We start from the raw sequence: 20,904 nt of genomic DNA, 5'->3' as shown, positions 1-20,904 counted from the left end.
TCCAGATCTCTGATCAAATAAATAACGGAAAAGATCAGAACACAAGCTAACAGATGAACGTTCTTGGTTCCAGAACGTTCTTTGAGCTCCAGCTTCTACCTATGCTGACACGTAACACGGTGACGTCATAAGGTCCCCTGGTACCCCCGGACCAACCTCAGCTATACCTGACCAAACTGAGTCATTGGGGCTTTTATTCTGAAATTTCCTCTCAGAGGAAGTGACGTCATGGGTAGCGTTGTTGTGTTCCGGGCAGTGTACAGATGCTAGTACTTGAAGAACTGTCTGCAGGTTTTAGGTTCGGTTCGGTCGGAGATAACTTCAAAGATCCGGAGAAGCAATTCGAAGAATTGCGGAGTGGGACGGCAGCGGAGCCGGAAGAAAGCTGCATGGCTGCGGCGGTTTCTGCGGTAAGAACCGGAACTGGATGAAAGCTAAGCTAATGCTAACAGGCCTGGAGCTTCGAGAGCTGTTAAACACCCTGGTTGGAGTCAGCAGGTCAGTGAACTGTTCATAGACAACTAGGTCCAAGTTAATGAACTGTTCATAGATAAATAAATCAGTCAGCAGGTCAGTGAACTGTTCATAAATAACCAGGTCCAAGTCAGTAAGTTAGTGAACTCTTAACCGGTGGGTTAGTTAACCAGTGTCTGCATCAGCTGCAACCTCCTCTGATCGATGATATCATCAGCAGTCGGTGTGTTTTGATTGGTTCACAGGGAGGGGCGCCTCTCATCATGGAGAACGGACAGACCGCCGCCCCCACCCCTAAGCTGGGCCTGCCTCCGCTTACCCCCAACCAGCAGGAGGCGCTGCAGAAGGTCAGTCTGTTGCAACGGGTCAGAACCAGAACCAACAGCAGCACCTGTGGTTTTGGTCGCTAAATGCTCTCTGGGTTCTCCCTGCAGGCTAAAAAGTACGCTATGGAGCAGAGCATCAAGAGCGTGCTGGTGAAGCAGACGCTGGTGCAGCAGCAGCAGCTCACCAGCCTGCAGGTAACTCCCAGAGGCCACGCCCCCTTTACCTCCTCTGTGATAGTTAAGGGTTGTCTGTTCTCCTCCCTCAGATGGCTCCTCTGACCATGGGTTTAGGAGATGCTCTGTCGCCGCTGCAGTCGGTGAGTATGGTTCTGTTCTGTTCAGGCCCAGTTCTGTTGGCCTATTGGCAGGATCTAATCTTTCAGCAGTTCTCAGGTTTCCTTCTTCCAGCAGCTCTAAAAATCCGGTCTTTCCTGCGTAGTGGTTCATGCTAATAATAAATACTGCGACGCAATCAGACTTATGTGTGAACGGTTTCCGACCGCAAATGACGAAAGAAGTCATTCTTTCGTCATTTGCGAAATGACGAAAGAATGACAGACCATTCTGTCTTTGACTAAAGACAGAATGGTCTTTAGTCATTCAAGCATCACTCTGTTTGCGACTGTAAAGATGGCTGCCGCCTCTGGGAGGGTTTTAAAGTTGCTGAGAGCAACACGGTCAGCAGATGAAGGAAGCTGATAGAACGCTAACAGCAGCGGCCTTTAGTGGAGCACTGGCTATAGCCTCTGACCCAGTTCTGATCCAGTTCTGTTGGAGTCGGACCAGCAGTGGTGGGTTGGGTTGGGATGTGATGTGTTCACTGACTCAGACTGCTTCCATCACTTCATTATTATCATTTCAGATGTTGTTTAGATTTACTTATAGCTTTAGCTCCACAGCTGGACGGTGAACAGGTTGTTTTTTTGGGTGAAACATGGGAAACGTTCAGACTGCTGTGAGAAGTGGGATCTGGGTGGCAGACAGACCACCAAGGCTGGGTGAACGCAGCCTTGGTGGATGCTGACCTGCTCCCTCTGATCCTCCTGTCCACCAGGTGGCAGCGCAGCGCCAGAGAGCTTTGGCCATCATGTGCCGGGTCTACGTGGGCTCCATCTACTACGAGCTGGGCGAGGACACCATCAGGCAGGCCTTCATCCCCTTTGGACCAATCAAAAGCATCGACATGTCCTGGGACTCAGTCACCATGAAGCACAAGGTCCAAGAGGACAAGAGACAGCCGTAGAACCTCAGGGTTCCCTGTCTGGTTCCCTCTGTGGTTCCCTGTCTGGTTCCCTCTCTGGTTCTCTCTGGTTCCCTCTGTGGTTCCCTGTCTGGTTCTCTCTGGTTCTCTCTCTGGTTCCCTCTCTGGTTCCCTCTCTGGTTCCCTCTCTGGTTCCCTCTCTGGTTCCCTCTGTGGTTCCATGTCTGGTTCTCTCTGGTTCTCTCTCTGGTTCCCTCTGTGGTTCCCTGTCTGGTTCTCTCTGGTTCCCTCTGTGGTTCCCTGTCTGGTTCTCTCTCTGGTTCCCTCTCTAGTTCTCTCTCTGGTTCTCTCTGTGGTTCCCTGTCTGGTTCTCTCTGGTTCCCTCTGTGGTTCCCTGTCTGGTTCTCTCTCTGGTTCTCTCTCTGGTTCCCTCTCTAGTTCTCTCTCTGGTTCTCTCTGGTTCCCTCTGGTTCCCTCTCTGGTTCTCTCTCTGGTTCTCTCTCTGGTTCCCTCTGTGGTTCCCTGTCTGGTTCTCTCTCTGGTTCCCTCTCTAGTTCTCTCTCTGGTTCTCTCTCTGGTTCCCTCTCTAGTTCTCTCTCTGGTTCTCTCTCTGGTTCCCTCTCTGGTTCCCTCTGTGGTTCCCTGTCTGGTTCTCTCTGGTTCTCTCTGGTTCTCTCTCTGGTTCCGTCTGTGGTTCCCTGTCTGGTTCTCTTTCTGGTTCCCTCTCTGGTTCCCTCTGTGGTTCCCTGTCTGGTTCTCTCTGGTTCTCTTTCTGGTTCCCTCTCTGGTTCCCTCTGTGGTTCCCTGTCTGGTTCTCTCTGGTTCTCTTTCTGGTTCCCTCTCTGGTTCCCTCTGTGGTTCTCTCTGGTTCTCTCTCTGGTTCCCTCTGTGGTTCCCTCTGTGGTTCCCTGTCTGGTTCTCTCTGGTTCCCTCTGTGGTTCCCTGTCTGGTTCCCTCTGTGGTTCCCTGTCTGGTTCTCTCTCTGGTTCCCTCTCTAGTTCTCTCTCTGGTTCTCTCTGTGGTTCCCTGTCTGGTTCTCTCTGGTTCCCTCTGTGGTTCCCTGTCTGGTTCTCTCTCTGGTTCCCTCTCTAGTTCTCTCTCTGGTTCTCTCTCTGGTTCCCTCTGGTTCCCTCTCTGGTTCTCTCTCTGGTTCCCTCTCTGGTTCTCTCTCTGGTTCTCTCTCTGGTTCCCTCTCTAGTTCTCTCTCTGGTTCTCTCTCTGGTTCCCTCTCTAGTTCTCTCTCTGGTTCTCTCTCTGGTTCTCTCTGGTTCTCTCTCTGGTTCCCTCTCTAGTTCTCTCTCTGGTTCTCTCTGTGGTTCCCTGTCTGGTTCTCTCTGGTTCCCTCTGTGGTTCCCTGTCTGGTTCTCTCTCTGGTTCCCTCTCTAGTTCTCTCTCTGGTTCTCTCTCTGGTTCCCTCTGGTTCCCTCTCTGGTTCTCTCTCTGGTTCTCTCTGGTTCTCTCTCTGGTTCCCTCTCTAGTTCCCTCTCTAGTTCTCTCTCTGGTTCTCTCTCTGGTTCCCTCTGGTTCCCTCTGTGGTTCTCTCTCTGGTTCCCTCTGGTTCCCTCTGTGGTTCTCTCTCTGGTTCCCTCTGGTTCCCTCTCTGGTTCTCTCTCTGGTTCTCTCTCTGGTTCTCTCTGGTTCTCTCTCTGGTTCCCTCTGGTTCCCTCTCTGGTTCTCTCTCTGGTTCTCTCTCTGGTTCCCTCTCTGGTTCTCTCTCTAGTTCTCTCTCTGGTTCCCTCTCTAGTTCTCTCTCTGGTTCTCTCTCTAGTTCTCTCTCTGGTTCTCTCTCTGGTTCTCTCTGGTTCTCTCTCTGGTTCCCTCTGTGGTTCCCTGATCAGTTCTGTCTCTGCAGGGTTTTGCCTTCGTGGAGTACGAGGTTCCTGAAGCGGCCCAGCTGGCTCTTGAACAGATGAACTCTGTGGTTCTGGGTGGGAGGAACATCAAGGTGGGCCCGGTTCCTGTCTGTCTTCATTATATATGTTTGTTTTCTGGGTCTTTATTTCCTGTTTCATGTTGTAGATTGTTCTACAATCCAACCCAAAATAAAATCAAAGGGAAGAAAAAATGTTGCCCTCAGTGAACCATTGAAAGGGCCAACAGGAACCACCCAGTTAACCAGTTAACCAGTAACATTAAGGTGCCTTAGAAAAGAGAAAACCAGGCTTCCAAGCCAGTAATGCCCAGGAAAACCAGGTCAGCTGCAAACGTACCAAAGCCCAAACATTTGAGCTGAGTGCAGTTCAGTTCGAGGTTCCCAGTGGAGTTTCATCTGAACGCTGAGAGGCCACGGGAGGGGCTGGTTGATCATGTGACATCACCGTCTCTCTGCGTTACCGCGGCCGTCCACTTATCCCTTCGCGCTGTCTTGCAGGTCGGCCGGCCCAGCAACATCGGCCAGGCTCAGCCGATCATCGACCAGCTGGCGGAGGAAGCGCGGGCCTTCAACAGGATCTACGTGGCGTCCGTCCACCCCGACCTCTCCGACGAGGACATCAAGAGCGTCTTCGAGGCCTTCGGCAGGATCAAGTCCTGCATGCTGGCCCGCGAGCCCACCACCGGGCGACACAAAGGCTACGGCTTCATTGGTGAGGCCGGCCAGGTGTCAGGGACCGCTCTGGTCCTCTGGGGTCGGCGTCACACCGCGTCCTCTGGGACGCGATGCGGCGAGCTGCGTCTTGCTGTCTGAAACCAGCTTGTCCTCTGTGTGTCCAGAGTACGACAAGGCTCAGTCGGCCCAGGACGCCGTGGCCTCCATGAACCTGTTCGACCTGGGGGGGCAGTACCTTAGGGTGGGGAAGGCCGTGACTCCGCCCATGCCCCTCCTCACCCCCACCACTGCTGGAGGACTTCCTGCAGCCGCCGCCGTGGCTGCAGCTGCTGCCAGTGCCAAGATCACAGCTCAGGTACACCATGGAGGGACAAGGTCAGGGGCTAGTGGCAGAGCCAGGCCTTATGGAGAAAAATCAGGGTAAATATTTTGATGCTGATGAATATGACAACCTAAAACAAATAATTAATTTTTGTCAAACTCATTCCATCAAGGGAGATCTGAAGATTTGAGTTTAATGTCGAACATTTTACAATTGCTTTAGATCAATAAGAGGAATGTTTAAAATGTTCCAGCATTACAGGAGAACTGACATCTCTTGTCAAATGCATAAAATAACCATAGAAATATAAATTCTCAAAATATCTTTATGGCTTATTATGAATGTTCATTTTTTTAAAAGAATATCCAATGAAAAAGAAATACTAAAGACGAAACGATAACGGTTGTTTATATATTGAGGCCTCGCTGTTTTCTATCCTGCGTCCTCCAGGGGGCGCCACTGCTTCAGCATAATAGCATATGCTATTATATATATATATATATATATATATATATATATATATATATATATATATATATATATATATATTACATTGTTTCAAAATGAGCTTCATGTAGCACTGAGGATTAAATATAATTTCTTAATGTAGTATAGTTAATTATTTTTACGTCTTTCATGCTGCTGCTCATTCATATGTATTCCTGGATTGGACAGAGCCTGTTGGTCGCTGTGATGCATCGAGCCCAGAAAACCATTCAGTTCCATTGAAATCTGTCGCAAAAATATTAGTAAGGTAATTTTATTTATATAGCACGTTTTCAGCAACAAGGCAATTCAAAGTGCTTTTCATGAGTTAAAAGGAAATACAAACAAAATAAAGTAAAGGAAAGAAAAAAGAGGAAAGAAAACTAATCTAATGTTGTTCTAAAGTGTGTAAACTAGGTGCTCCTGTTCAGGGTTGCTAAGTATCTAATTCCATTTCTAAATAGTGAAACTCTACAGTTTCTGATAAAATGAGCTAAAGAGTGACTGATCTAAACCCTTTTCTGGGTTAAAAGTAGTAGCGCCATCATTATCAAATATGTCTAAATAAATTAATTAAATATGACTTAAAATAAAGCTGAGAAAACTGATAAATTCTCCATGATACAAATCTATAAACAGTTTGGTTTCTGTTAGTTCTGTCAAAATGCAAGAAAAGGCAAATTTCTCTTATATTGGTGAGTCGTTTTATTTTAAATATGCTGAAGGAGCCGTAGTTTGATGACTGTTATAAATATCTCCATGTTTTACTAGCAGAGGGGATTAGTTCATTTTTTATAGCTTGTTTAACTTTTATGAACTGCAGTGAGCCGCAATAAAGGCACAATAAAGCTGATAAACGGGTGAAGAACAAAACGTGTTGCCATCACCAAACATGCGGACCCGTTGCCATGGCAACCGACAGACAACAGCTCAACGAGCAGAGATACGTTCAATCCGATCAGGGGAATCGACACCAAAATCAAACATTTCCCACACAAAAAAGTAGCAAAAACACCAAAACAGGACATTCAGTCTGTTACATTATGCTGTCAGGCTTGATGTCTATATTGATTATTAATAAGTTTTCGCCTGAACACCGTGGTGGTTGATCAGCTGCTCTACTGTGGGTTGTCCTGTTTTAGTGCTAATGGAAACAAAACACACCGAACTGCGCAGCACATGCTAAGCCTATCAAAGTCAATACCAGGTCAGCAGCAGTTAGGCTAGTAAACTGACCCACTGCTCACTTTTTCAATAAATTCAAACTTTTCCCACACCTGTTAAATGTGAAACTCTTGAACCTTGTTATCTATGGCTGTCATAGGATCGAATTAACCGCTAAATATTGCTTCCTTTCAGATTCTTTGCGTGATTGCGGTATTTTCATGACCAATGGACAGCAATGGTGCACGATAAGTCACGTAATGTTCCAGTCCAGTAATGTATATCCATCCAGGGCCGTGCAGAGATCACTAAGGGGCAGGTGCTCAAAGGGCCCATCTAACCTCCTTCTAGGACAGAATATTAAAGCCTCTCAGCTTTCAGAGTTTAATAAACAATGATAAATTACAGAATTGTGAGATATACAATCAAAGCTAAGGAAAATCTCTATAGAGCATACAGCTATACATATGTAAGATATTTTATTAGGCCCGAGCAGCTAAGCGCTGCGAGAGCCTATTGAAACCTTGCTGTTTATTAGGCCCGAGCAGCTAAGCGCTGCGAGAGCCTATTGAAACTGTACTGTTTATTATAGTTCTTGTGCCAAATGAATTGGCTTTTTGGGGGCTTTATCATATTCAAAAACTCACCAAACTTGGCGGGGGCATAGAGCCCGTGTAAAATTTACGTATTTTAAGGTCCCCGGAAAAATCGCAAAAGAAACGGCTCAGTGGCGCCACCTAGCAACATTCAAAAGACCCTTTCCTATTCACTTACTTTATCGTAGAGACTTGAAACTTGGTACACTTGTAGAGCTCCCCAAGACACTCTGAATTTACAATTAATGTCATAGTGCAAGTATCACAGATTGTCGGCCATTTTGGATTGAAGTTCCGATTTTGACCCGATTTTGGCCGTTCACAGGGTTCGCATTTGATCGAACTTGTCCTAGGGATTTCGATCGATCGGCTTCAAACTCGGTCAGATCGTTCATAAGGCATGGCCGATCCAAAGTTATCGTAGGTTTGCGTTTTCGGGCTTGCTGAAGGGGTCTTTCCGGGGGTCAAAGGTCACCGATTCGCCATGAAACATCAAACTGTTATAACTCTTTGAAGAAAACTCATAGAAGCACCAAACTTTCAGTGATTGATCATCATGGGATGCTCTACAATACCCAACGGTCAAATGATGACGTCACTTAGGCCACGCCCCCTGAGAACAGGAAGTGTCATTTTTTACGCTGAACGGTCGCTATCTGACCCCTTTGACCTAATCGAGGTGAAACTGTGTCCACAGACAGAAAACATGTTGGTGTGTTGAGGATTCCAAGCCAAGCTCATTTGAATCCAGCAGGTGGGCGTGGCGGCGTGGCGAAGTGACCCTAAACGCCGTGTCCTTACGTTTGGCTGTGGATTCCACAATTTTGAGGCCAGCTGCACCAAACTTGACATGAGTGATCCTGGTAGGGTCCCTTACGATCCTATGTTGTCATAGTCTGACGTCATCTAAGCCCCGCCCCCTCAGAACAGGAAGTGCTTTTTTTTCCATGGAAAGCTGCCTTTCTGGCTCACTGCACCTAATCAACATGATTCTGTGTTGCATGACAGATAACATGTTAGTCTCACTTGCTTTAAAGCGCCAAGAGTCTTCTGTAGAGGGCGTGGCCGTGGGACCGCGGCGAAGCAGAGGTAACGCCGCCGCCATACGTTTGGCTCTAGATTCCACATCGTTCAGCCCAGCTGCACCAAACTCACTAGGATGCATCCTTATCCATCCCCGAACAGGAATCCATAACAGTCGTTGATGGGCGTGGCCTAATTTCTCTACAGCGCCCCCTAGAAATTTTTAAATGATCAGCCCCAAGCCATGCTTTAACCTAGAATTATGAAACTTGGTACACATGTGTATCATGTCAGGACCTACAAAAACGTCTCTTGGAGCCATGGTGCAAACCCAACAGGAAGTCGGCCATTTTGGATCAAAATCAGCCATTTCCTCTTTTTCATAGACATCGCATCTGATCTATCTCCTCCTGCAGCTTTTGAGATAGAGACTTCAAACTCAGTCAGCAGAGACTTGAGACATTAAAGATGAAAAGTTATCGTAGGAATTTTTCTATGTCAAAGCATGTGGGCGTGGCTAAGTCCCAAACTTTGACTATTCGCCATGAAACATCAAGATGCAATAACTTCCACATAGAAGGTCACAGCTGCATCAGACTTCCTATATCTGACTACAGACCACCCCTCATCACATTGAGATGGTCAGTTGATGACATCACCTTAACCCCGCCCACTTCCGACAGGAAGTCACCTGTTTTTTCTATTGTATGTCTTACTTTTACTCTCTAAGTCATATGGGTTTCATCCGGTGTAGGCTGACATGACATGATATGATGATGAACTCTCCCATGATGAACTCGACTGACCCGTGGGGGCGTGGCTAAGTCCCAAACTTTGACTATACAGCATGAAACATGAATGTGAAATAACTTCCAAATGCCAGGTCACAGCTGCATCAGACTTTCTATGTCTCATTATAGACCAGCCTTCATCATAGTTAGGTGGTCGATTGATGACATCACCCTAGCCCCGCCCACTTCCGACAGGAAGTAACCTCTTTCTTCAATTGTATGTCTTACTTTTACTCTCTAATTCTTATGGGTTTCATCCTGTGCAGGCTGACATGAAATGACATGATGATGAACTCTCCCATGATGAACTCTACTGACCCGTGGGGGCGTTGCTAAGTCCCAAACTTTGACTATACACCATGAAACATGAATGTGAAATAACTTCCAAATGCCAGGTCAGAGCTGCATCAGACTTTCTATATCTCATTATAGACCAGTCCTCATCACAGTTAGGTGGTGGATTGATTACATCACCTTAGCCCCACCCACTTCCGACAGGAAGTCACCTGTTTTTTCTATTGGATGTCTTACTTTTACTCTCTAAAACATGTTGGTGTGTCATGGATACCAACCCTGTGCTGACTGACATAAAATGAGATGATGATGAACTCTGTCAATACCTACTGACCCGTGTGGGTGTGGCAAAGATGGCTGGCCCTCGACATATGAATACGATCGTCTCTTATTCACACACGCATCATCCAAGTTGCACCAGACTTTTTATGAGTGACACTTGTGAACCTCTAAAGAGCACAATACAGTTTAATTGCAATTTGACTCCACTGCGCCCCCTAGGTTAATCAAACAGCTGTATCTCCTTCCCACATGGCCCGATCTGCTCCAGATTTTGGGTGTACCGCCAGGGAACGCTGCCGAAGGCATCGAAGCGGATCGCGTGGAGGACGGAGCGCGAACGTCGGCGGTGGCCGGCGGGAGGCGGTGCTGGAACATCCGCGGTGGCTATAGGCTTGAGCGGCGCTTGGCTGCGAGGGCCGCTTGAGGCTCCGCGGAGCTTTAATTATTATTTTTCCCGTGCCAAATAAAGTGGCTTTTTGGGGGCTTTATCATATTCAAAAACTCACCAAACTTGGCGGGGGCATAGAGTCCGGTGAAAATTTACGTATTTTAAGGTTCTCGGAAAAATCGCAAAAGAAACGGCTCAAGGGCGCCACCTAGCAACTTTCAAAAGACCCTTTCCTATTCACTTACTTTATCGTAGAGACTTGAAATTTGGTACACTTGTAGAGCTCCCCAAAACACTCTGAATTTACAATTAATGTCATAGTGCAAGTATCACAGATTGTCGGCCATTTTGGATTAAAGTTCCGATTTTGACCCGATTTTGGGCGTTTGCAGGGTTCGCATTTGATCGAACTTGTCCTAGGGATTTCGATCGATCGGCTTCAAACTCGGTCAGATCGTTCATAAGGCATGGCCGATCCAAAGTTATCGTAGGTTTGCGTTTTCGGGCTTGCTGAAGGGGTCTTTCCGGGGGTCAAAGGTCACCGATTCGCCATGAAACATCAAACTGTTATAACTCTTTGAAAAAAACTCATAGAAGCACCAAACTTTCAGTGATTGATCATCATGGGATGCTCTACAATACCCAACGGTCAAATGATGACGTCACTTAGGCCACGCCCCCTGAGAACAGGAAGTGTCATTTTTTACGCTGAACGGTCGCTATCTGACCCCTTTGACCTAATCGAGGTGAAACTGTGTCCACAGACAGAAAACATGTTGGTGTGTTGAGGATTCCAAGCCAAGCTCATTTGAATCCAGCAGGTGGGCGTGGCGGCGTGGCGAAGTGACCCTAAACGCCGTGTCCTTACGTTTGGCTGTGGATTCCACAATTTTGAGGCCAGCTGCACCAAACTTGACATGAGTGATCCTGGTAGGGTCCCCTACGATCCTATGTTGTCATAGTCTGACGTCATCTAAGCCCCGCCCCCTCAGAACAGGAAGTGCTTTTTTTTCCATGGAAAGCTGCCTTTCTGGCTCACTGCACCTAATCAACATGATTCTGTGTTGGATGACAGATAACATGTTAGTCTCACTTGCTTTAAAGCGCCAAGAGTCTTCTGTAGAGGGCGTGGCCGTGGGACCGCGGCGAAGCAGAGGTAACGCCGCCGCCATACGTTTGGCTCTAGATTCCACATCGTTCAGCCCAGCTGCACCAAACTCACTAGGATGCATCCTTATCCATCCCCGAACAGGAATCCATAACAGTCGTTGATGGGCGTGGCCTAATTTCTCTACAGCGCCCCCTAGAAATTTTTAAATGATCAGCCCCAAGCCATGCTTTAACCTAGAATTATGAAACTTGGTACACATGTGTATCATGTCAGGACCTACAAAAAAGTCTCTTGGAGCCATGGTGCAAACCCAACAGGAAGTCGGCCATTTTGGATCAAAATCAGCCATTTCCTCTTTTTCATAGACATCGCATCTGATCTATCTCCTCCTGCAGCTTTTGAGATAGAGACTTCAAACTCAGTCAGCAGAGACTTGAGACATTAAAGATGAAAAGTTATCGTAGGAATTTTTCTATGTCAAAGCATGTGGGCGTGGCTAAGTCCCAAACTTTGACTATTCGCCATGAAACATCAAGATGCAATAACTTCCACATAGAAGGTCACAGCTGCATCAGACTTCCTATATCTGACTACAGACCACCCCTCATCACATTGAGATGGTCAGTTGATGACATCACCTTAACCCCGCCCACTTCCGACAGGAAGTCACCTGTTTTTTCTATTGTATGTCTTACTTTTACTCTCTAAGTCATATGGGTTTCATCCGGTGTAGGCTGACATGACATGATATGATGATGAACTCTCCCATGATGAACTCGACTGACCCGTGGGGGCGTGGCTAAGTCCCAAACTTTGACTATACAGCATGAAACATGAATGTGAAATAACTTCCAAATGCCAGGTCACAGCTGCATCACACTTTCTATGTCTCATTATAGACCAGCCTTCATCATAGTTAGGTGGTCGATTGATGACATCACCCTAGCCCCGCCCACTTCCGACAGGAAGTAACCTCTTTCTTCAATTGTATGTCTTACTTTTACTCTCTAAAACATGTTGGTGTGTCATGGATACCAACCCTGTGCAGACTGACATAACATGAGATGATGATGAACTCTGTCAATGCCTACTGACCCGTGGGGGCGTGGCAAAATGGCTGACCCTCGCCATATACAAGCGATCGTCTCTTATTAACACACGCATCATCCCATTTGCTCCAGACTTTTTATGAGTGACACTTGTGAACCTCTGAAGAGCCCAATAGAGTTTAATTGCAATTTGACTCCACTGCGCCCCCTAGGTTAATCAAACAGCTGTATCTCCTTGCCACATTGCCCGATCTGCTCCACATTTTGGGTGCATCGCCAGGGAACGCTGCCGAAGGCATCAAAGCGGATCGCGTGGAGGACGGAGCGCGAACGTCGGCGGTGGCCGGCGGGAGGCGGTGCTGGAACATCCGCGGTGGCTATAGGCTTGAGCGGCGCTTGGCTGCGAGGGCCGCTTGAGGCTCCGCGGAGCTTTAATTAGTAATTTCTTTCTGCAGGTTTATTTTGTTATAGGAACGTTTTGCAATATTCAAACCTGCAATTTAGCAGAATATGTAAATCAGAGCTGGACCACCAGACATATTTAGTCTTTACAGAATTAAACTATTAAAATATAAACAAGGCCCAATGCTACCTTTTAGTGGCTGTAATCTATAAACAGAGCTGCCTGGTTGCTGCAGTGGAGATGAAGATGGTCCATCCAGGAAAGCAGAGCTGCAGCAAACTTTAACTGGAGCTGCAGGAAAAAGAAACAACAGCAAAAATGTAATTATTAATGCATGTCACCATGAGAACAGCTGCTGAGTTCTGCTTAAAAAACTTGTTTTAAAATTAAAATCACACATTTTTGTCTCATGAAGTGAATTTTCTTTGCAAAACAAACTTATTTGTGTTTGTCAGAAATATTTTCTTGCTATTCTAAGTTTTTGTTTGACTCAAAGTTTTGCTTGTGATTCTCACATGACGTCGTGGGCGGGGCCTAAAATCACGACAAAAGATTCCTGATGTGTGCAAATAAAAGTTTATGTTTGGTAAAAATTAGTTATTTAATTTAAAAAAAGATTTTTAAACAAAACGTTTTGTTTTAAAAAGAAATCATTACAATTCCAAAAGTTTTGATTACAATTTTATTGAATTTAACTCCATACTCTGAGAACCAGACCATAAACTTAAAGTCTGGTTGAGTTTTTCCTTCATTAATGACTTTTATTACATACATTTTATCTATCATGGTAGTTCAGGTGAGTTATTTTTAATTCTAAATGAATATCCTTGTTGGTCTTTTATTTAAGTGCTATTCTCCTTCAAGGTACATTTACCTAACGCCAGAATAAATGTACATTATGCAGCAAAGGAAATTAGACATATATTCATTATGGAGATGATTGGTTTGGACGGCGATGTTCCCCTATAATCAATACTGATGAATGACTGATATCATTAACGATACAGGGGAGAAGCTTTTTGTTATCTAGCTTTGCTAGCAGAGTCGTTAGCTAGCAGCTAGCTAATAGCACAACAACAACAACAGCCTGATGTCTGTATGATAAAAACACTGAATGATAGATCAGAACAGTTTCTCCTCACCTGGCTGTCTCCTCCCCTCAGTAGTTCTTCAGAGAAAGGCAGACAGAGGCCTGTCAGTGTCTGTTGTATCTCATTACTTCTCTGCTTAAACCGCTGAAGCAGAAACGAGACTTCAACGTTTTCCATCATCTGACAAGCAGCAGGTCTGCTCCACTTTATTCACCAAAACGTTTTAATTCACCAAAAACTGATCTGTAATCTGGATCGTTCGCTACGTTTAGCTCCAGTTAGCCGCCTTATCTCACTGCAACTGGGTCACGGGCAAAAGGTCAAAGGTAACAAGGTGACCGGAGGGCTTATTATGTTGTACAAAAAACCCCTTAGGAAATAATACAAAAAAATAATATTTTTTTTCACCAAAGGGCTCTTGAGGGCAAGGAGCAAAAGGGGCAGGTGCTCAGCCCCCTCTTGGCCCCCCTTCTGTACGCGCCTGTATCCATACATATCAATGCTGCTGCCTCTCTCTGTCCTTCTCTCGCTTCCCGCTACTTGGCAGTAGATGTCAGGTTACATTGTGGTGCATTCAATGTTGTTGGAAAAAAGATATTTGTGCGCTTAATGTCCATTTTGCCCTATTTATTGAATTCATTGTCACCAGCTGGGGTGGTAACAGGGGTGGCAACTGCCCAAATGAGAGCCTTAACCACCCCAGTAGATCCTCCCCAGATTCAGAGAGATTCTAGATTCATCCTGTGCAGTGAATCTGTCTCCTTATTTTCCCACTTCTTCCTCACATCGTGGCTTTAGGAAACCTTCACAAAAACGGGAGATTTGGGAGCCATCTTACTTTTGACAGAGTGAAAGAATTACATATTAACAACAGTCATTGCCTCCTGTGTAAACTGATAATATATTTATTATAATGTTTTATTTCTAACGTTGGGTTTTGTGATAATCTAAGTCCATGTTAAAAATGTTAAAACTTTTAACTAAATCTGGGTGAGCCTTCCTAGCGGGGCTGAACCTGGTATTACCCCGAGCGCTATAGCTAATATTAGCTGGCGTGGCCAGTGGGCGTGGGCCAGTGGGCGTGGGCCAGTGGGCGTGGGCCAGTGGGCGTGGCCAGTGGTGTTCCTACTGCCTCAGTGTTTCTCTGGTTCGCCAGGATCCGGTTGGAGCTTCGCTGCTTGGACCTTTGGCCGGCCCGGCGCTCCTCTCCCAGCAGCTGGGACTCCCACAGGCCGTCATGGCCGCCCAGGCACCGGGAGTCATCACAGGTGAGCGGGCCCCGCCAGTCCTCTCAGTCCTCCCTTCATCCTGTGCCGCTAACCGCCGGCTGCCGTTCCAGGCGTGACCCCGGCTCGCCCCGGCCTGCCCCAGGTGGGGCTTGTGAACCCGGTTTTGGCTACGCCTCCTTCAGGCTCCGAGCCCAGGAGGAAGGAGGCGGAGTCTCAGCTGGAGGCGCAGCAGGAGGCGGCGTCGGAGCCGCTCAGCGAGCAGGAGCACATGAGCATCAGCGGCAGCAGCGCTCGCCACATGGTGATGAGGAAGCTGCTCCGCAAGCAGGAGGTGAGCCCGACCCGATTGGAACGAGGCCTCGGCCCCGACCTCTGACCTCTGCCCTCTGCCCCCAGTCCACCGTCATGGTGCTGAGGAACATGGTGGGCCCCGAGGACATCGACGACGACCTGGAGGGCGAGGTGACAGAGGAGTGCGGGAAGTTCGGCCAGGTGCGGCGGGTCATCATCTACCAGGAGCGGCAGGGCGAGGAGGACGACGCCGACGTCATCGTCAAGATCTTCGTGGAGTTCTCGGAGGCGGCGCACCGGAACCGCGCCATCCAGGCGCTCAACAACCGCTGGTTCGGGGGCCGCAAGGTGGCCGCCGAGGTCTACGACCAGGACCGCTTCGACACCAGCGACCTGTCGGCGTAGAACCTGCCCATCTCCATGGAAACGCTTCTTCTCCTGCAGGTTGCGTCGGGCCGAGCCGAGCCGAGCGGGCTTCCTCTCAGAACCGAACGTTCTGCCGATCCGGTTCTGGACCAGAACTGGCTCCATCCGGGTCGGGGAACGGAGAGCGAGTGGTTCTGGTTCGAACAGAACTGCTGCAGCTGGGTTCGGACCGGAACCGGCCTCGGTTCTCCTGGACGGGCGATCCTGAACGTTCCCGATATGAATTCTCAGAACCGAACAGAACCGGGCCGGGTCCAAATGAATAAATGTTTTCCAGCTGTTTAAATGTTGTGAAGCTGCTCTCTGATTGGCTGATTGGACCGGATCCACCAGACCCGGTCTGATCAGAACCATCCACCGACCTGGGTCGACCCGGTCCAAACGCTCCTGACGGGAAACCTCTGGTCTCGGTGCATCGTCATAATGACCCAGGTTCTGTCCGGATCCACTAACCGACCAAATCGGTTCTGGAGCGGCTGGTTCTGGTTCTTCTGTTGTCTTTGTTTTCTGTTTTAGAAAGCTGGAATAAAATCATTCCAGAACCGGACCTGGGCCGGATCAGGTTCTGCAGGACCGGGTGAACATTGGGGCTTCCACAAAGTTCTGATCAGCCTCCAGAACCGAATCCAGCTGCTCGCCTTTACTGGTTCTGGAAAGGTTCTGTTCGCCATCAGCAGATGGAGAGGTCAGAGTTAATTTGGGTCAGAACCAAAGATCTCACACCAACTGCAGAACATGTTCTGGTCTGGTCCATTCTCCCTAGAATCAGAACTGAGCTCAGGGTCATGACAGGTCCAAACCCAGATCCGGTTCTGATCTAGTTCTGTGTTTATGACAAAACAGGTTCTGCTGCTGGTCCATGAAGTTCTAGATGGCCTCAGTGTTTCTGGACTAGTCGGAAACAATCGGGCCCTCAGAGACCTGCTGACCTGGTGTTTCCAGAACCAGGAGAGGATCAGAACCTGACTGAGAACAGGACTGTTAGAAGCCTTGGGTCAGAACCGAGCCCATCTGGTTCTGATCTGCGTTAATATCTGGATTGCTCTGGGTTCTTTGGAGAAGCTCGACCCAGAAGAACCAGGTCATTCGGTTCTGCTCTGCCTTCCTGCGGTTTTGTCCAGACTAGAACCCATCCGGACCAGGAGAAAGATGGACCGCAGCACCAGGCTGCAGTTTCGCCTTCCGGCCAGCAGGCGTCGCCCTCGGCTGGGAGGAAGTTTTCACACTAACACGGTTCAATGCTTCAGGAAGCCGAACACCAGAACCAGACCCAACACCAGAACATGAATATTTGTTCTGAGCTGCAAGTTCGGGATGAAGTCCAGATAAACCGAACCTCCAGAGCTGAGCAGAACATTTCAGCGGTAGAAACGGACCAGACTGGCTCTGAGCTTTTATTTTGAAGTCTTGCCCCGCTACGCCGGAAGTGTGGGTACGGCGGCTCGCAGGACTCGGTCCGCCTCCAGGTCATCATGGGAGATTCCGTGTGCGAAGAACTCGAGGACCTGGTCCACTTCTCCGTCCCAGACCTGCCTGCGAGAGGCTACGTCGTGATGGAGGAGATCCGACGTCAAGGCAAGCTGTGTGACGTCACCCTCAAGGTAAGAAGCGAGATGCGCGAGGCTGCAGTTAGCTCCCGAGCTGCTGGAATGCTAACTGGGTGCTAACTGGCTAACAGGACAGACCATTGAGAAACAGCTGATGGGTCATGTATTGATTATAGGTGACAGATCACGTGATTACACCTGTCGGTAGACAGGAAGTGGATTACCTGACATATTGCTTAGCAACTAAAAAGCTTTCATCGATCAGATGACAGCTGTTAAATGAAACTGGAGGTCCGTTGGTTCTGGTTCTGACCCGGCTCGTGTCTGCAGGTCGGGGAGCATAAGTTCAGCGCTCACCGCATCGTCCTGGCCGCCTCCATCCCGTATTTCCACGCCATGTTCACCAACGACATGGTGGAGCGCAAGCAGGACGAAATCCTGATGCAGGGCATGGACCCCAGGTACACATTCAATCCGTTCCCAGTGTTTTCCCAGTCCCTCCCAATCCGTTCCCAGTCCCTCCCAATCCGTTCCCAGTCCCTCCCAGTCTAACCAGTAGCTGTCTGTGCCGCAGCGCCCTGGAGGCCCTCATTAACTTCGCCTACAGCGGTCGCGTCGCCATCGACCAGCAGAACGTCCAGGCGCTGCTGATTGGCTCCAGCTTCCTGCAGCTGCAGAACGTGAAGGACGCCTGCTGCTCCTTCCTGCAGGAGAGGTGAGCTCTTCCGCACTCGCTCCGTACGACGGCCGCCATGTCAGCTGACGTCTCCGTGGCGACCGGTCCCCTCTGGTTCCAGGCTGCACCCCAAGAACTGCCTGGGCGTGCGTCAGTTCGCGGAGGCCATGATGTGCACGGCGCTGTATGACGCAGCCAACGGCTTCCTGCAGCGGCACTTCGTGGAGGCGGCGCTGTCCGAGGAGTTCCTGGCGCTGCGGGCCGAGGAGGTTCTGGAGCTGATGGGCTGCGACGAGCTCAACGTCAAGGCCGAGGAGCAGGTGAGGCGCCGCCGCGGCTCGCTCACCGCCACACTCACTGCCCGGCCACACTCACTGCCCAGCTTTACCTGTGCAGGTGTTTGAGGCGGCGCTGGCTTGGGTCCACCACGACCGGGACCGGAGGAAGACTCTGCTGCCGGAGCTGCTGGCCAAGATCCGACTTCCTCTCTGCCAGCCGCGCTTCCTGTCTGACCGCGTCCAGCAGGACGAGCTGATCCGTTGCTGCCACAGGTGCAGGTGAGGCGCAGCACACCTGAGGCACTGGGGCGGTCCAGGAGATCTGGACTCACATCAGTCAGGTTCTGATTGGGTTGTGATCGGATCTGATTGGTTCTGACTGGTTCTGATATTCTCTTTATTGATTGTCTATTGATCAGTATTGATCTCCTGGCAGGGACCTGGTGGATGAGGCCAAAGACTTCCACCTGGTCCTGGAACGCCGCCCTCACCTGCCCTCCTTCAAGACGCGGCCGCGGTGCTGCACCTCCGTCTCGGGGCTCATCTACGCCGTGGGCGGCCTCAACAGCTCAGGTAGCTCCGCCTCTCTCACCTGAGCTGGCGCTGCTGAGTCCAGGTGGAGCTGAGTGGCCTCTTCCTTTGGCAGGTGACTCCTTGAACCTGGTGGAGGTGTTTGATCCGGTGGGGAACTTCTGGGAGCGCTGCCAACCAATGAGGACGGCCCGCAGTCGAGTGGGCGTGGCTGTCGTCAACGGCCTGCTGTACGCCATCGGCGGATACGACGGCCAATCGCGGCTCAGCACGGTGGAGGTGTACAACCCAGAGACGGACGGCTGGACTCAGGTGTCCAGCATGAACAGCCAACGCAGGTCAGTGGCCCACCTGGTACACGACCGGAACCGAACGATCAATAACCTGGTCAATAACCCGATGCCGCCGTCCTCAGCGCCATGGGAACCGTGGTCATCGACGGCCATATCTACGTCTGCGGCGGATACGACGGGAAATCCTCTCTGAACTCTGTGGAGTGTTACTCTCCAGAAACCGACAGGTGAGTTCTTCTTCGTGGGCGGTCTGTGAGGAACATGATGATGGTCTCTCTCTCTTACCTGAGTTCAGGTGAATCTTGTTGACCTGATCTCCACCTATCTGCTGCTCAGACAGCAGGGAGCGTCCGTAGCCCTCTGTGTAGCGACTTCCTGTCATGTGACTCACCATGTTTCCTCCTCAGGTGGAGCGTGGTGACGGAGATGAGCGTGAGTCGCAGCGCCACCGGCGTCACCGTGTTCGACGGGCGGATCTTCGTGTCGGGCGGCCATGACGGCCTGCAGATCTTCAACACGGTCAGTGCCGCCGCCGCTCAGCGCCGCTGTCGCCGCCGCTGTCGCCGCCGCTGTCGCCGCCGCTGTCGCCGCCGCTGTCGCCGCCGCTGTCGCCGCCGCTCGGCTCACCTGTGTGACTCCTCCCCCTGCAGGTGGAGTACTACAACCACCACACTGACCGCTGGCACCCGGCGCCGGCCATGCTCAACAAGCGCTGCCGTCACGGTGCCGCGGCGCTCGGCAGCCACATGTACGTTGCTGGCGGCTACGACGGCTCTGGCTTCCTAAGCGGCGTGGAGGTGCTGGCCGGCGTGTCAGGCCAGTGGAGCCTCCTGGTGGCCATGAACACGCGGCGCAGCCGGGTGTCGCTGGTGTCGACGGCGGGCCGGCTGTACGCCGTGGGCGGCTACGACGGCCAGTCCAACCTGAGCTCGGTGGAGATGTTGAACCCTGACACCAACCGCTGGGTGTTCATGGCGCCCATGGCGAGTCATGAGGGTGGCGTTGGCGTCGGCTGCGTCCTACTGCAGCCCGCCTAGGAGGGGGCGGAGCCTCCGGCGCTGACCAGAGCTTCTCGGTAGGACGGAGAGGCTAGCCTCCCTTGGCATTCTGGGAAAAACTGTAGAGCTTGCAGCGGCTGCTACGATTAATTACTGGCTTCTGATTGGTCAGAGGGACTCCCATAGAGCTGCTAACTGTAGCGCAGCACCTGGAGGGGCGGGGCTTCATCACCTGCAAGTGTGCAGTCGCAGAGCCAACAGACGGAGGAGGCGGAGCTTCAAGGACATCGGGTGGTGGAGGTGACATCATCAGCACCTGGTCAGGTGCTTCCAGGACGTTTCCAGGTGACAGACGCTGGTTTACCGGCGCATGAACAGCTCAGCGCTCGTGTTGTTCAGATAACTTAATATAAATAATTTATTCAACATAAACGTGTTCAGTCCAGTTTGTTTCTGACATCATACCAACATCACATGACCAGCTTTGTCTTTACTTTTAATAAAATAATAAAATAAAATAATATTCATATATAATAAATGTGTACAAAATCACACAATATGAAAAATACAAAGAAAATACAAAGTGGAAATGAAAACTTCTTTGGTTAAACTGAGACTTTATTGAACTGAAAATGAAACGTTTCTCGGTGAACCTCCTGCTGTTCATGAAATATTTCAGATTTTGGTCCAAGTCGACTTAAAAACTTAATTTTCTGAACTACAGAGAATAAATTGCAGCGATGCTCAGACACCTGAGGAAGGATTTAATATTTCACTTTTTCAAAGTTTTTTACTCAATCCTCAAAATAATTGATAGATTACTAAAATAATCACTTCTTGATCCATTTTGGTGTTTTTTTTGTTTATTTTGGTTTATTAAACGGTTTTTAATATTAATCAGCTTTGATGTTATTATGGTCTCAAAATTTATTGTCCAGCTGAATTTGTCACGGTCACGCATCGGTCGATCGATCGGTCGATCGATCGACCGATTGGTCTCAATTTTAAAGCATTTTATTCCCTCTGAAGTCGTCTGGATGAACAGTTACCGATTCCCCATCGATCCAGATGTTATTGATTTCTGCT

The 20,904-nt window shown here is 49.4% G+C and overlaps 2 protein-coding genes across 4 annotated transcripts; both read left to right on the top strand.

The window, feature by feature from the left end:
* Positions 1–196: 196 nt before the first annotated feature.
* Positions 197–15,781, top strand: puf60a (poly-U binding splicing factor a). Of its 2 annotated transcripts, none has more exons than XM_014967922.2 (11): positions 197–410; positions 720–821; positions 909–995; positions 1,067–1,117; positions 1,855–2,016; positions 3,854–3,946; positions 4,373–4,586; positions 4,714–4,904; positions 14,706–14,817; positions 14,889–15,109; positions 15,175–15,781. In XM_014967922.2, the coding sequence occupies exons 1-11, from the start codon at positions 264–266 to the stop codon at positions 15,472–15,474; spliced, it is 1,680 nt and encodes a 559-aa protein (XP_014823408.1). In that variant the 5' UTR covers positions 197–263; the 3' UTR covers positions 15,475–15,781. The 2 variants fall into 2 exon arrangements, with proteins under 2 accessions (XP_014823408.1, XP_014823409.1); XM_014967923.2 differs by having other exon boundaries at positions 267–498.
* A 138-nt stretch (positions 15,782–15,919) lies between these two features.
* On the top strand, positions 15,920–20,250 carry klhl18 (kelch-like family member 18). Of its 2 annotated transcripts, XM_088014798.1 has the most exons (11): positions 15,920–17,096; positions 17,373–17,503; positions 17,617–17,757; positions 17,840–18,038; positions 18,115–18,275; positions 18,433–18,569; positions 18,643–18,865; positions 18,943–19,047; positions 19,228–19,339; positions 19,471–19,895; positions 19,991–20,250. In XM_088014798.1, exons 1-10 carry the CDS (start codon positions 16,968–16,970, stop codon positions 19,855–19,857), a joined length of 1,725 nt encoding a protein of 574 aa, XP_087870924.1. In that variant the 5' UTR covers positions 15,920–16,967; the 3' UTR covers positions 19,858–19,895; positions 19,991–20,250. The 2 variants fall into 2 exon arrangements, with proteins under 2 accessions (XP_087870924.1, XP_014823407.1); XM_014967921.2 differs by having other exon boundaries at positions 19,471–20,250.
* Positions 20,251–20,904: the final 654 nt, after the last annotated feature.

Source organism: Poecilia mexicana, unplaced genomic scaffold, assembly GCF_051168715.1.
Source record: "Poecilia mexicana isolate PSO_F unplaced genomic scaffold, ASM5116871v1 scaffold_17, whole genome shotgun sequence".
Taxonomy (NCBI): Eukaryota; Metazoa; Chordata; class Actinopteri; order Cyprinodontiformes; family Poeciliidae; genus Poecilia; species Poecilia mexicana.
This window is presented reverse-complemented; position numbering and strand designations above follow the sequence as displayed.